The 16,401-nt window shown below is 38.0% G+C and overlaps 1 protein-coding gene across 5 annotated transcripts in view; it reads left to right on the top strand.

Annotated features, from left to right (window-relative positions):
* Window positions 1-16,401, top strand: part of SHISAL1 (shisa like 1) — a 78,812-nt gene that overhangs the window by 27,265 nt on the left and 35,146 nt on the right. For all 5 annotated transcript variants that reach the window (XR_001521867.3, XM_015629413.3, XM_033514487.1 and 2 more), the window contains one exon: window positions 10,854-10,952. Coding sequence is in view for 4 of the 5 variants with exons in the window: in XM_015629413.3 (XP_015484899.1) it covers window positions 10,886-10,952 (67 nt within the window). In the remaining variant the exon portion in view is untranslated. The remainder of the gene's footprint in view (window positions 1-10,853; window positions 10,953-16,401) is intronic.

Raw genomic sequence — 16,401 nt, 5'->3', positions numbered from 1 at the left:
AAAGGATTAGATTTTTATTAGACAAGAGGCTAAAAGCAGTGTTACAATAAGCATAATGTTTTGGGAACAGACCTTGAAAATGCTTTGAGATACCAGGATTAAAATAACACTCTGCTCATAAAATTTGCAAGCATATCAGGCCCTTCCTGCCTTGGATGTTCCAGCTTTTTCTTTTTTATTTTTTTTTTTTTAATATGTTTTATGATTAGCTTTCTGTGCTCCCCATTTAAGGGAAATAGCTAAAATTCTCTGTGTTATATGGTAATAAAATTGTTGCTTACCAAATGTAACTAATTTCATGTTGCTAAAATACCCCAAAGAATGGTGAGGAGAATGTGAGAAATTGGTCCCCGTATGAGTAAGGACTTTTTAATGTCGACTTTGATGAGGTAATGCATGTAATGTAGTATTATTGCAGAGAGGAAAAGCAGTTGTTCAGCTAAAATTTCCAGCAACAAAGCATCTAATTTTTAAAATAGTTTTTGTTATTTAAAACTCTACATTATTTTGCTTCCTTACCTAATTTTGAGCTGTTTCTCTCTAAATGTGGAAATTAAGTGTGATCCTTCAAAGATATCTAAGCTTGCTTTCAGCAAGGATGGTTCAAAGTGATGATGGTATCCCTGTATCCTTTCACCACAATCTTTTACTATGTTGAGTTGTGTATTTAATTATACAGAGGCATAATTAAATTTTCAATTCTTTGGGTCAGAGAGTTTGTAAGTGCATCTCAAAGATGGAGTGGCTGGTATCTGGTTCCTATCAGAAAGTTGTAATCAACCTGTGACTGCCACATCTCAGCTTTACTAGTCCAGAAGCCATCGCTGCACCTTACAATGAACTTGAGAATTGACCATTACTTAATTGGGTGTAGCAGAATTCCCAAGCTATGCTCTCTTCTGTACATAAACGTAATGAAAATCTTTTAAACATCAAGTGAATGTGTATTCTCATAGGTGAAGTTCTTTTTCCCTACCCTGATTGTTTTTCCACATGGCTTTTAAAATCAGTATTTCCTGTTTAAAGCATTAGATCTACAAACTTGATGTACAGTCCTCAAACCTTTTATATTCCTCCTTTATGACTGTAAGTGCTCTGAGCATCAGCATCTTTTTTTGTAAACTAGAAATAGTGCCACCCCTCCACTTGGTCTGGTTTTTTTTTTTGGTTTTTTTTGGTTTTTTTTTCATTTGTTTGGACTCCAGAATATCTGTGAGAAGGAACAGACTGCGTGACTGCAGTATTGCTTGCTGGTAAATAGCTTTGCTGTATAATATATGTGATGAATGCCATATTTTCATCCTTACCAAATATTTGGACTTCAGAGGTTCTTCTGGTGGTGTTGTAGATACTGGGCTCTAAGGCAAATGGGGACATGCATGTCACTTTTCACTTTCAGAGGAACCATTTCAGAAAGTTCTGGAAAATTGTTCTCTGTGTATTGCTGTAGTTAATGCACCTATTAATAGAAGTGTTTCAGATGGAGGCCGCTGTTAGGGGTGGGGCTGTTTGGAGCCAAAATGCAGCGTTGATTGTAGCAGCTGGAACACTGGATTGATCTGTGTAAGGGATGTAAACCTGCCCAGTGAACATATATAAATAAATACTAAACAACTGTGGCTTCAATCTGCAGCTGATGCTTCTGGTACATTCCATTTTGTTCAGCTGCACTGGGGTCACTGAGGAGAGGGGTGTTTGATGCTTGATTCGCGGGAGGCCAAGAATCAGAATTTCTGTGGAATTCTGTACAAGCGTTTGGATGCAGCTCCTCTCACACCCACTTCTGTGCACAGCATAAAATCTACAGACACCCCAAGCTATGCTTAAAAAAAGTAGTTTTTAAATCTTGCAAAATAAAGTGTGTGAAACAAAGCTTGGGGCCATGTGATGTTACCACCAGCAGCACAGTTTTGTTTTACCTGGCTTTTCAGTTCCAAAAATGTCAGTCTTAAAAAAAAAGAAGAAAGAAGATAAATTGTTGAAAGCCACTTTTCTGTTGCTCTGCATGCTTTATCTCCTTCTGCTTGGCAACCTCCACACCTGCTGTTCTGACTACTAAAAATTGTCCTTTCTTTTGTCCTGCAGGTATTTCTGCTTAAGAGGAGAGGACAAAGGATTCACTAGCATTTTCCTTGGTTTCTCTGCCTTGCTACTATCAAAATTAAGCTTTTGTTAACAGTCCAGTGTTCTTGGGGTTGAAAATTCAGGGGTTTTAATTAGAATGGCTGTAAGCTAGGAGGGTTGCAGTAGTACAGCCATGTACTGCCCCTGAAACCAGCTCTTTAATGTGTTTATGTGTGCAGCAGTGAAAAATGGCATTTTCTCCTGTAGTGTGAGGCTGGTTGTTCAGTCAGAATGAGGCAAAAGAATAGGTGAAAAGGAAGTTACTCCCACCTTCTACTGTGCATTTTTTTTTACCTTCTAGCAGTCCTTGGCTGAGGCTCCCACAGAGTTTCCTTTTTCACCTAGCTGGTGCAGTGACAGCTCTTCTTCCTGTTAGAGTCTGCTATAGAAACAACGTTCATTTGTGATGTTACTGAGAGCTATTTCAGTATGGGAAACATTTGCAGGCATTTTAAGAGGAGAGGCAGATTCTTTTGAACTTGCTGATGCTTGTGGGTTCCTTTCATCTTGATTCTCTGGTTTCTTATTTTACTCCAGTAGGTCTTTTTCATAATTTTCTTTAATAAGAGGGTAAGGAAGATTTGACCAAAATGTTTGCAGGAATTCAGCGTTCTTTTCCTCTTGAGGGACTAGGTTCAGGTTTTAAAAATGAAGAGGTCCTGCCTTTTGCACAATGAGGTGTTATCCTTAGGAAAGTTGAAATAATACTGTCAAAATACTTGTAGTGCCGATCCAGCTATGTCAGGTTAGCTACACTTTGTGTTGGTATGGTTAAATGATCCTCTTGAGAGGAAAAAAATGTTGGTTTTTTTTTTCATTTTGAAATGGTTAATTAGATTGTAAAGGAATGGAGTAATTTGTATTTGTAAAAGGAAACATGCATTCTAAAGCTGATGGAAAGAGGAAAAAGTATTTGTGAGAATTCTGATTTCCTTCATATTTGATATGATCAAATTAATGGTTTTCTGAGTTGACTTCAATTTGTGTTTAACTTACTCGTCATATTTTTTCACTTTTGAGCATAATAACATTTGAAAATGTCTACAGACCCAGAGCGACAGAAGGTTAGAAACCCATCTGATTAGATACAGATGTTGATAATTTATGTTGAAGAATGTGAGAACGAAATAAAACTTAGATGCCACAGACTTTGCACTGGAAGGCTTATTTTTCAGGAGAGGCCATTTTGAAAAAATGTTCCCAGAGAGACTATAGGTAGTTTCTGCTTTCTGTATATATGCAGCTGACAGCATGTTGGGGAAACCAGAAATGTGCTCACATTTTTCACTAGAAAAACTGCTGATATATTACTTTTTTCTCAAATGGATATTAAAAATACACTAACCAGGTTTACTGCCCTTTTTGCAGGTACATACATTCACAAGTTTTAGAGCTATACTGTAAAGCAGAATGAGGGATTAGATGTGGGAGTTTTGTAAAACCTGGCTGTTATAAAACCTCTAATCTTACCATCTAAATGGATTTTATTTCTTAGTGACATCCTTAAAATTACTTGGACAAACCGTTTCACATTAAACTAGTAGAAATTGTTATTAATTTAAGACTTGGTAATATTTTAAATGAAAACACATTTGCTCTGGTACTGTACAGAAAGTAACTCAAAAACCACAAATTTTCCCTAGAGAAGAGCCTTGCATTTCTTTGAAAACTGAAACTTGATTAACAGTAGATATTTTTAATCACTTAAAAATGTATACTATCCCTTTCTTAAAGTCTTAGAATATTATTGCATATGATTATTATGTATTATTACACATGATTCTTTATCATTCCTGCCTCGTGGAGACCAAAGAGCATTCATAATTTCAGAGTGAAAATTCAGTTTTCTTAGATTGCTTTTCATGTATAGCTTGGTTATCTCACCCTGGTAGATTTATGAATTCATTAACAAAGCACTTGGCTGAGCTCCCACAGATCATAGATGTTGGGTTGTACAAAATCCCCTCAGCTGACTCAGTAATCGAGGTGTACCTCTAAACTTGAGTTATTTCACTAAAAATTAGGGTTCTGGATGAAAAAACCTTTACCAGCTGCCTATGCTCAGGCTGATAAAATACATGCAAATGAGAAAATGCAAATATTTTAGTCTCAGTGGTTTCAGAGTATTAGGGAAGGTTTCAACTCTTGACTGCACAATGAATCTTTCTTAATGACAAGTGAGAAAGTTGCCACTAACTTGTAGCTGAAGTTAGTTGTCAGTGTCAGTAAATTATCACAACTGCAGCTGTTATTTTCACAAAGCTGTGAAAATAAAGTAATTTTCCCCCACAAGGTAATTTCCCCCAAAAATGAGGTCTCATGTATGTGGTGTAAGGCCAGTTGTAGGACAGACAACAGTCTAAAATTTTCTGACCTTTGTCAGCAATAAATCTAGGAAATTAAACATTTATTCTACCAAGTGCAAGTATGTAATGAATCACTTATTTGCTCTACAGCTACATTCTGGTATTATCCTTAATATTTCTAGATGTGCTACGGAGACAGTTTAGAATTTGGCTGTAAATAGTTTGTGCTTTCTTGTGGAATTTTCTCATCAGTTACATTTTGTGATTATAAGGTCAGAATGCACCACTGACTCTCTAAAATTAAATAATTTGTAATAAAGGGACCCATTAACTGTATCAGACTCTGCTGTGCATTGTGCTTAGGGTGGAAACGGCTAAAACCCATTTCCAACTTGGATGTTCATGATGTGTCTCCCAGGATGTGGCTGTGGGACAGTTCCCAACGACCAACGAAATGTGTTGGTGAAAAAGGGAAGGGGTAAAAGAGAGATAAAAGGAGAGGGATGAGTGGCTTTGACAGCTGAGACTTATGGCATGTGCAGGTTTCTTGGCCCCGTCCTGTTAATAAAAACTTGAAGTTCACAATGGGCTTCAGGCTGTACTTCAGAGCTTTATTTTTTAGGATTCATGCATATAACTGTTTGGAGTTATATGGGAAATAATAAACACTGTAGGGTGTAATTAAAAAAAAAGCAGTTTATATTTTCAATTAAAAAATTCATAAATAAGGGGGAAGAATTTTGTGATCTAGGTATGTAATATGCATTTCCTCACCTTTAGCAGTACTAAAGCTCTTGACTGCAAAGCCTTTATCTGCAGCTGGGTTGAGATTCACCTGTGCTTAACTTCCAGTGTATGTGTAATGAGATGTTTTTAGGGAAAAGACACTGAATAATGTCAGTGCTGCATAATCCAGAAGGTTCCTACCAGCAGCTCCTTTTCATAGGTTTTTTTCAAGTAAGATAACTATCAATTGAAACCTAGTATTTGTTTTTCATAAATATTTTGTTGAGGTTGCTGCAGTGCGAAACCACATGTTTTCTTAGTAATCAGGTTTTCTTTCATTCAGTTATATTGCTTCCTTTGTAATAAGCCTGTAATTTCATTGTAATGCCATTCATGAGCACATACTGGATGCATTTTTAAGCCCTCTTCAAAATGAGAAGTGAACAGAGCTGGACTAGAAGTTAGGTTTGGATCACAGCCTTTTCCATCTAATTTTAAACAGCTTTCTCAACCACTGTCATGCTCTGGTTGTGTTACTCATCCCCTTGCTGTTGCCACAGTGCACCAGCATTGTCTCTCTGTAGCCCTGATGATTTTTCACCCATGTAGTTTTGTCTGTGTGTAGGTGTGCCTCTTTTTGTTTAATAGGGGTTTACCTGTGTGTCCTTTGATTAGCTGAGAATCAGCAGAAGCTCCGTGGCTCTCTGCACTTTGGTAATGCTGTGTTTTTATTTCTCTTGGAAGAACTGGTAGCTATTGGGATGTTTATTAGGACACTAATAAACAGGGCACTAAGGAAATACCACAGAAAATAAAATGATGCTGAAATTACTTGCACAACCTTGCTACAAAGAATAGAGGCAGATAAAAGAGGTGTCATAGAATGTGCAATCTTTCCTTAAAAACATCCTTGTTACAAGAGCTGTAAGCTGTTAGCCTAAGAAAAGGCTGAGTGAAGATATGACAGCACTTCTTGTATGTATTAATTAAAAGATTGATGCAAAGAGGTGTAACCAGTGTGTCTGTAGGTAAATCATTCTCCAGCACCACGGCTGATAGAGAGGGCTTACAGCAAAGCAAAGGAGCTGCAAGTCTGGCATAGGGAAACCTTTCTAGGTTTCCACTCTAGGGAATTGCCTGAGAAGGTTAGAAAGGCATTGGTGGTGGGAATCCTGTGAACTTTAGTGAAGAATGGTTTAGATGTTCTTAATCCTGTGGCAGACAAAAGGAATTAAATTATCTCCTGAATTGCTCTATTTTCTGTTCTAGGCAGAGAGAAACTTGTGAGGCAGTGCTGATGTGTTTAATAAATTCTCTTGCTCTAGCTTCTTTTAGTTCTTCCTACTAACCAAAAAATGCAAAAGGTGCATTGTTTTTCAGACACCTCTTCTAAGCATAACTTCTCTTTTCCTTTAAAGTCAGGGGAAAATAATTTCTTCATCAGAATCTTCCCTCATGAAACAGTTGTTTCTCTTGGCAGCTTTTCTTCGCATTGATTCACTGATTCCCTTCAAGAAAAGACAGCTAGATAGAACCATGGGGATAACCAAAGCAGTGTAGGTAAGGAACACAGTGAGAGCTAAAATGTCACAGAAAAGTAAAATCTGGCATAATGAGTTCATACATTCCTATGGTCCCCTTGATCATAATGTTACAGCACCTTTCCTTTGAGCATTGCTCTCTTTGGGTTGTGCATGGCTGCGTCTTCTGCAAGGGAAAGCAACGTTCTGCACAGGATCCTTATTCATGAGAAGATAGCAAAAATCAGGAGTGAGGACCATATCTTCTATTCCGGATTAGACATGGTTTAATCCCAGCCTACAACTAAGTAGCCATGACATAGCCATGTAGCTGCCTGTATAATAATAACAATAATAATAATGAGAGGGTGTTGTAGTTTAGGGCATAGCGGAGTGGAAGATACCGGGATGTAATGGGAAGCTATTAGACCCCCCTCTGTTAGGACAGCTAGGCCTTTTGTAATTAGCCAGTAGCACTCAGGTGTGACGTATGCAGATGGGAGTAACACAGTGAACCCAGGCTATAAAATGTTAAGTTTCCCTGCAATAAATCGCCATTTTCGCCATCCATCACATTGATGCAGTGGGATATGGACCACACGGCTGAGGATAGCTGCCCGTCCTGGCTCCAGCCAGGGTACCAGCCTTGCTTTGAACCCCAACAAGAGGGGAATAAGGACAAGATGTGGAAAAGTGATGAAAAAAAAGCCTCTAAAAATGTGATTCCTCAGCCATTTCTTTAGTCTGCTTTCTGGGGTAGCTGCAGAGATACTTGAGATTGCCAGCAGAGGGGAAGAGGTGGTGTGAGGGTACGAATTAAAGGAGGAGTAAAAGGATGGGCATCATCCTTACCTCCACAATGACCACAAATAAGCTTAGAATGGTGCGTTAAAAATGAAAACTGGTGTGTTAGACCACCCTTCTAATTGCTGGTTTTCTGAACTAGAAGGAAAGCATAATCACACAGCCTCCAGGCCCTCAATTTCTACTCAAAAAACAAAAAAGGAGACTACAACTAAATCTTCTTTTCCTCTGTCCTTCAGAATGTAATGCTCTTGTTTTAAAATGCCATCAGTCTTTAACTAATAACAGTAATAAATGCCAATTTTTTTATCTAGATCATTGCTAATGACCATGTTTCTGCCCTCCCTATTCTGTGGCTGGACATTAGGAAATACTGTATATGATTAGGCTCTTCCTTGTAGCATAACACCTGTGTTGCCATGCTTATCTCCTCCAGTGGCTGATTGGGCTCTAATAGCTCACAGATGTCACCATGGTACTGCGTGAAATACGATGGCTTTAGCCAGACAGTAGCATGTAAAAAAATCAAAATAGTCAAGGAGTTATTTTTATTAATAGTCAAGGAACAGTTATTTGTGTTTCTGACCTACAAAAAATAGTCTTACTCTGTGTAATTATCACTAAAGCAATAAAATTATTGTTTATTAAGTTATAAAATTGGAACATTTCCCTACTGTCACAAATATATACCTTGATGCATATATGTATTCATTTACATAGATTCTGTCACTCTGCTGGTTCTTGATGTGCAGCTCTCACTGTCTTGTCCCCCACTCTGATCCTCTCAGCTGACACTCAGTGAAATACAAGCAATGCATGATTTGGATTAAACTGCCAATTTCATTGTTGCCCATTCTGTTGGATATAATTGAATAAATTTTCCCTCCCTGAAAAGCTTCTAAATTTGTACCTACAGTGCTGCTTAATAAATTAGCAGTGAGGCTATACTCAGTTAATAACAGGATTGTACTTTCCAGGACATGTACCTGATTTCCAGACTGAGTTATCCTTCCACAGCTGATGAGAAGCATTTTTTCATCATTCTCACTGCCTGCTCAAATTGTGTGCTACTAAAGTGAAATATTTTACATTGGTCAGTGACCCTGAGAGAAATAAAATTAACTTTGCCATAAGTCCATAGTGACCACATTAATTATATTTATCTCCTTAACTATTTATTAATTGGAAGGCATATTAACCATGCCATTAATTTTGTCTGGATTGACATTACACAAGCTTATGATTACCTGGATTATCTCATTTACTTCTACATTTCTTCAGGTCCTCTGAAAGTTGCCAGTTTCCAACAAATGGAAAACATGATATATATGTCTCCCCAGCCACCTCTGCTGAAATAACTAGGTACAAACTACACAGAATTGCAAATATCAAATTACAAACCTTAGTATCAATTCATTAATGTCATCCTGAATTATTCTTGGCATGGAAATATTTAATAGTAGTAAATTTAATAGCTATACCAAACATCTTTGTTGTCCCAGATACACAATGGGAGTGCTTACTATCTCCTTTTAATTTACTGTTGCGAAGGCCAAAATTTCCCTCAGTAATGAATCACTACCAGAATTCCTGCAGCTTTGGTTTACTCAGGAAAATATCAAATTCCTTATATTCCTATCAATATTGGCAGTATCTTGTTATTTGTAGCTGTTTTTCATGATTAAATGCCTACATTCTCAACCTCTGGTTTATATCATTATTATTCTTTTTTTTAAAAAAAATACAATTCCAACTTTAAGTCTGCTGAATTTTATAATTAATATGATATTCCTTCTGAAAAAAAGAAGGCAGTTTTTTAAACCGTATTAATGGCAAATATTCTTACTTAGAATTTCTTGTTTCTTGCACTATTATTTTCTTGTTACAGAGTTACAGTTTCAAATTGTTTTCCTCTGGAGGAATTGGCTTATTTTAAAGTTAGAAACACAGTGGTTTGGGTGTTAATCATGCTTGTAGCAAATCGTGTACAATGTTATGATTTCTTGTACAAAAGTTACACTGATTTTTAGGTCTTTTTTATGTGCTAAGTTAGTTCTTGGTGAATCTGCTTGGGCCACACACAGCGTTTTGTGTTAGTGAGGAATCTGTTGCCTCCCAACACTTTGTAGGTAGCACTGTGTCTCCCCTCCAGTGCCCAAGTCTGTTACTCAGGATTCAGTTACGGTGTGTTCATTTTCACCCACTCCCCGTTTTGTTACATGCAGGTGCAATTGTTTGGGGATTTTCATTTGATTCAGTAGGTTGTAGGAGACACCAACTAGTAAACCATGTAGTATTTATAGGATACAGTGTTTATTTTATAAGCATTTGGCAAAATGTGTCTCTTGAGGTGTCAGGAGCAGTGTAATTTTTACAGAAATTGCAAATTCCCTTTTTTTTTTTCCCCAAGCTGCTCCATTGTAAACATCTTAGAGCAATTTTAGCAGTGCAGGAGTTGTATTCATCACACCAGCTTTCTGCAGCACTCCCAAGCCCATCCTGTCTGTGCCCTAAGTGCACACAGCGTTCGTGTGCAAAGGCAGAAATCACCTCTTGTTGTGCCCTGCTGTCGGTGTGACTTCAGGACGCTGGAAACCTCCAAGACCTAGAGTTAGTTGGATTTATCAGTGATGGCAGCACCGGGTTCCACCTGGTCCTGCTCACCTTGCTGGTGACACCTGGGACAGTCCCTGCTGCAGCTGCTGAATGTGCAGCTGCTGCTGTTGAATGGAGGGGAAGAGAAGAGCTGTTTGACTCACCTTGCCTGGGAAACACCAAGCAGAGCCTTTGTAGGAGGGCTGCCAGTCAGATCAAACCACATCACTTCTCACTCCCTGTCCTTCAAGCAAATAAAAATCCCATGGAAGGCTCTGATGTTAATGAAAAGACCTTTTTTGAAGTGTTTCTAACCATCTCAGTTACTTGACCCACTTTCTGAGCGACTGCACCCTCTAATGGGGTAAAACAGATTCACTTTCAAAGCAGCCAATTTGTTTTTCTGTTGTTTATTCTTTTCTAGCCCTTATACATATAATACAATAACCTGTTTTTGTAACAGTAAAACAAACAGTTCTGCTGGATGTAGATTACAGGGGATATATGAATGTTCAGTAAAGACTTTATAAAAATCATCTCTACTCTGGTTAATGAAAAGTACATAAACAGCTGTGTATATCCATGGTGAAATGAGAAAGTAATTTTAACTGTATAAAGGAGATTTTATTTCACTTTTAAGGGCAGAAAAAAATCTGATTTTTTCCCCTACTGTGCGAAGCAGTCTCATTTTACCAAAGCTCTGTAGGGAAATGAACATTTGAACAATGAAATTAGATGAAATATACATTTAATCATGATGTTGCATCTTGTCCAACAGGTAATTCTCTAATGGACCAATGAAAGCCAACGATGACAAGTTGTGGTCAACAGTCCTTGAATGTGCTGATGGTTCTGCTCTCATTACTCTTGTCAGCAGGTAACTTTTATAATTTATTTTTTAGTGATGTGTGCCACAGCGAAAAAATAATTGCAATTTAATACTTGGTTCCCACAAAATAAACAAGACCAAATGATTGTTAATTTCATAATAAGTAAGTCATAGAATCATAGAATGGTGAGGGCCGGAAGGCACCTTCAAGATCATCTAGTTCCAATATAAATGAAGCTTCTTTGTATTTAAGAACTGGAAACTGGAATTTGAAATGGAACTGAAAATTCACTTTTAGAACAAAGCAGACCGGAAAGTTGGAAGAGCAGTGTTATTTCTTTGGATATGCTATTTTTTCAGCTCACCTTAAAGAAAGGAATAATTTCTATACCATCAGAAAACACATCCAATTTGCTAAATAACCATCCACTGGAGGCAGAGCAAGTCAGATTCCAGTTGTGTTTTTCTCTGTGCACACCAGAGAATGTAAAGGATTGAACTTGGAATCTGTGTAATTTTCCTGAATCTAAAGAATTGACTGGACCAGAGATGTTTCTCCTGATACTTGGTAGTTCTGCTCTAGATGTTTGCTATTAGCACACAGAAAGGGTTTGTGTGGAAATGTGCCAGTTGTTTGAGAATTGGTTGAGTGCTCTGATTATTGGTTGTATTTGTTAATCAGAAGTCATTTAGGGGTTTTTGTAATCATGAGTGAATATTTAAAATAAAATTTTTAAAGGTTCTCAGTCCAAATAGATTTGGTCTTACAGCTTTTTAGTTCAGTATCTTTTAATCCTTCATTCTTGAGGCAATTTTTAATAGAAAGACTTTTTTTTTTTTTTTCCAATCACTGATCCTTATTCTCTTGTACATCACATCCCCAACCACTGGAGTTAAAACTTTACCAGGCACCATGTTTCTTAAAGTATCCTTGTGTTTAAGTTAAAATTGTTACTACTGCGTCTTTGTCTTTAATACTCTTAAAATATTCGTATTCATATTCTCGTCAGTCAGTTCCAGCAAGTGTTTTGTTGCACAGTCTCATTGCTTGTTTGCAGTGTTGAAGTTGATTCTTACTAATGATAATTCATTACTTAGCTCTGACACAGCCCTTTTGCTAACAATGGTATAATATTATCAATTAAAGCACTCCTCTGCTTGTGTTAAATCACTGCTTTCCTTTAGAGCCCTTCCCTTGAAATCCCCATGTATGGCACTGCATTCCTAATTATGGAACTGTCCTCCTCTGATGAACTGGGATCAGGCACAGGGGCTGGAGCTGCTTCTTTGTCTTCCTCCAGGCTAAAGAAATTTCAAAAATCTACCTCCCTGCTGTAGCAATGAACTTGGTTATCAAGCAGTCTTCAATGAAGTGATCAAACAGAGATCAATCACAAAACTGTTCCAGCTGCTCCAGTCTCTTCTGTCGATTTTTAAGTTTTTATACCTTTGCCACTCTTTATGGGAGACTTCTACTAGAGCTGTCCTGAGATCCCATTCCTCCAACCCACCTTCTCAAGATGATAAATACCTGTGTTGGAGTTGAGTGGGACACTGTGACTGCACTGTGTATGCAAATAGCTGTACTCAGCAACTGGAGCACACCCTCAAACCCTTACCCCCTCAAACCCAGTCATATTTTTTTTACTTTTTTCCTCTCTTAGAAATACTGTCTGTGAAGTGCATGCTTTTATTAGAAACCAATCACACACAGCTTTTACTTCTTATATAATTTATCAATTATCCTTGATAACTATTGGTCTTGTAGATGTGTTTATAATTTTGTTGGTTCTTGGCTATTGGTGTTTTCTTATCTGATGTCCTCTATTAGCATGTAGAATCCAGGCTTAAGGCAACACACGTCTTTCATGCTAGCCAAACTTGCTCCCTCCTTGTGGAATTTTGCCACAGTCATCTGTAGGAAGGCATTTAGGTCATTAGGTGACTCGCAACACATTTTACAGGAGGAAATTTGTTATTATTTTTCAGCCAGACAATGTATTTATTTATTTATTTTTGTCCAAAACAGGTAAGTTTCCATAAAGAAAAACTATTGGCTTTATGCAGTGAATGATGGGGGGGAGGGGGAAGGATGCTACTCTCACTGGAATGATATGAACCTCATTTTTAACCTGAGCTGAAATGAAAATCTAATGGCAAGGCTCCCTTTGAGTGACCTAGATATACAGGCTTCCATCTGTAAGATCTTGCTTAACTTCCAAGTCTTTGGTATACTAAGATTAACAATCTTAGTAGTCAATTTCTGGGTTGAGAATACTGAAACTTGTGGTATTTTATTTCAGTGCTAGTGACTATTGTGATGATTTATTTCATCACAGTGACATTTTAGCTTACTGGTTTTACTGGGTTCACAAGGAATGCATAATAACGGGAGGAGCACTGTGCATTCATGCTGGAAGAATGACTTTCTGACCACTAACTCTTAGATTGGTTTTGCAAATGTTGATGCTTACTCATTTAAAGGATTGAAACACACTTGTAAAATTAGTGCTGACAGCAAAGTTTATATTAACAAGCAAAAATTGTCAGATTATTTGCACATTACAGCATTTTTTCTTTGAAGTAGGAAATAAACATCCACACAGCAAGTTAACATGTGGTAAAATGTATATATATGAATATTTCTGTGGTTCCATATGGAAAGCTTAATAAACACCAGCCATTCAGAGAGTCTTGGGGCTTTAAAAATTTTGTATCTAAATTAAAAATGTACATTAGGTGGATCTCTAGCTGTGACCAGATAGAGAAGTAACAGTTTGATGTTTGCTGGCTGTGTAGTTTTTAAGGTAAAGTAGGTAATACTTTTTTTTTGTGATGAAGAAGCATGACAGACTATTCTCTTGAAGTCAGTTGGAATAGAGAGAGGATCGTCTGCATCAACTGTTCAATAACTGTTTTCAAAAACAGTGTGAGAATTTGCACTTGCAGCTCCACTTCAGACACAGCTGCACCTTTGTAACTGACAAGGCCTTTACAGGTACAATACTTCCATCTAAAGTATTTCTATAGAAATAAGGTCCTTTAAACCTGGGGATTTAAGCAAAGTTATGTTCACAAAAAAAAAGATACTTGGAAGAAAATAACTTCCACTTTGTTTATTGGCTCTCTGATCCACAGCGAAGCAAAAACAGCAACTGAAATTACACAGATTACAATAAATGGAGAAGGTGTGTTAGGTCTGTCTGGGATGGGGTCAAGGCTGTGTTTTAGGTGGGTGACCAAACCAGTGCTGGTGTCACAGCACTGTTGTGGCTGGTGACAGGCTGGCACTGCTGACTCTCGCTGGCCAAGGTGGTTTCCATGCCACGGGATGGATGCTCAGCAGTAAAAGTGGTGTGGGAATTTATCCAAAAATTGCTCAGGGTCTGGCTGGACATCAGTCTGCTGGTAGTGAGTGATTGCTTTAGCATCACTTGTGCTTTGTTTTTTGTTTTTGGTGTTGTGGGGTTTTTTCTTATTTATTATACAGTGTTTATCTTAACCAATGAATTTTCTCTTTGCCCTTCTGATTCCCTGGCCCATCCCACTGGGAGGGGGAAGCGAGCAAGCAGCTGTGTGGTGTTCAGCTGCCCAGCAGGGGTAACCCACCACACACTGACTGCCAAGTTCAGAATGGGATTCAATCATCGCATCTTGCATTTATTTAATCACCCACACATTTTGCTATTTAAGGATTTGCTTAGGACTGTTTTATTGCAGACGTTCATCCTCCTAGGAGCTGAGGTTATCTTAATTTTCCCTTCCTTCTGTAATAATTTTTTTCTCAGTTTTCATTCTCAGAGAACTTTGAGGATTGTTTTAATTTTAAAATGTGCAAAGGAGCTATGTAGGGATCAGGGAACACTTCCACATGTGCAGTTAAACAAAACACTTGGCAGTGACAAGCAGACTTAGCCTGAGTGGTAGTGACAGGACCAGAGGCTATTGGCACAAACTGCAACCTAGAGGGCTCCTTCCAAATGTCAAGAAGTGCTTTTTCACTGTGAGGGGGACTGAGCACTACCACAGGTTGCTTGTGGAGGATATGGAGTCTCCATCCTTGGAGATACTCAAAAGCCATTTGGACATGGTTCTGGGAAACAGGTGGCCCTCTCCAAGCAGAGGATTTGTATGAGATGGCCTCCAGAGGTCCCTTCCAGCTGCAAACATTGAGGTTTTTGACATCATAATCTGTCCTGGCACACTTTTATTATTGCTGTGTTAATTAGTGAGGGATGCAGCAAATTATTTGTTCAAACTAACTCATTCCATGCTGTGTGGATTTTGTGACAGAATTTGAACATGCAGATTTGTTACAAGAGTTGCAGAGTGTGTTGAACACCTAAGTCTAAAGAAAGTTTCTTTACTGATGATAGTATTCTCACATTTGGAACATGTGTTTTTTTCCCCAGGTAGGGCAAGAACAGGTAGGTAATTCGTTATCTCAATATTTGTGTTCCTTTTGAAATGGCTTTCTTCAGCACTTTCAGTTCTTGACTGAATTAATCTACAAAAATTATTTCTTCTTTCATGCCAGTAATGATGCCAGGTATATTTATGTGCACACATAAATATTTAGAGTGAGCTTTCTTGACTCAGGCTGCAGTACAAGATTACCTTGTTGTCAGTGTAGTACTCTGTTCTTGGCTCCCACTCTCTACACACAAATTAAGTGATCTCCACTGTCACAATCCTTAATTATTTTTTTTAAGTAAGGTAGAAAAAAAATATGATTAGACAGATAAGGTGCACAGATGCAATTGCACATCAACAGGTGCTCTGTGCAGAGGGGTACAGTGCAGTTCAGCTAAATCCATGCAAGCCATTATGTGTAAACTCTTGTACTGGTAAACTGACAGAAAATTTAGGCACCAAATTACAAGTGTTAATTCTGTCAGTCCAAAGTGAATGTATCATTTATTAATTGGTGTAACCTTATGAGCAGCAGCTGCCCACAGCATTGCTGAGTCTCAGTTCTCCAAAGGAAAAGCATTTCACTGCTAAGAGGATTCAGACTCGGCTTCCACATTTCACTTTCCTCACAGCTTAAGCCCTTTGGGGTGTCTGTGGGGTACGTCTACTCCTAAATGATGCTGTAAAGCCTACTGTAACACAAATTGTGAGTGTGGAATCAAATACTGACTCTTAAAAGTCTTTCAGGAAGCTGCATATGGTTGCTTATGACCATTTTGGAAGGGGCCTCTCTCCTGCCCCTCTGCACAATTGAAAAGCTTAGGGAAACTAAGATGATGAAAGGGTGTCTATGGAAAGCTGGTTTTTTCCCCCAGTAAAAGTGATGGTGTGGCACATGACTTTAAAAAAGAAAAATGTTCTCAGAGCTGTAATAAACACTTTCCTTGAGAACTTGTTAAAGAAGAAATGTAAGAACTCCCAGGAGCACCTGTATTTTATTAGTTCTGTCTATTTGTAAGTCCACAGTTGTTCAGATTTGTTACACTGTTTGTAATGACTGTTTGATAGAGTATTCCTTATCAAA

The sequence above is a fragment of the Parus major genome, chromosome 1A (genome assembly GCF_001522545.3).
Source record: "Parus major isolate Abel chromosome 1A, Parus_major1.1, whole genome shotgun sequence".
Classification (NCBI taxonomy): domain Eukaryota; kingdom Metazoa; phylum Chordata; class Aves; order Passeriformes; family Paridae; genus Parus; species Parus major.
This window is presented reverse-complemented; position numbering and strand designations above follow the sequence as displayed.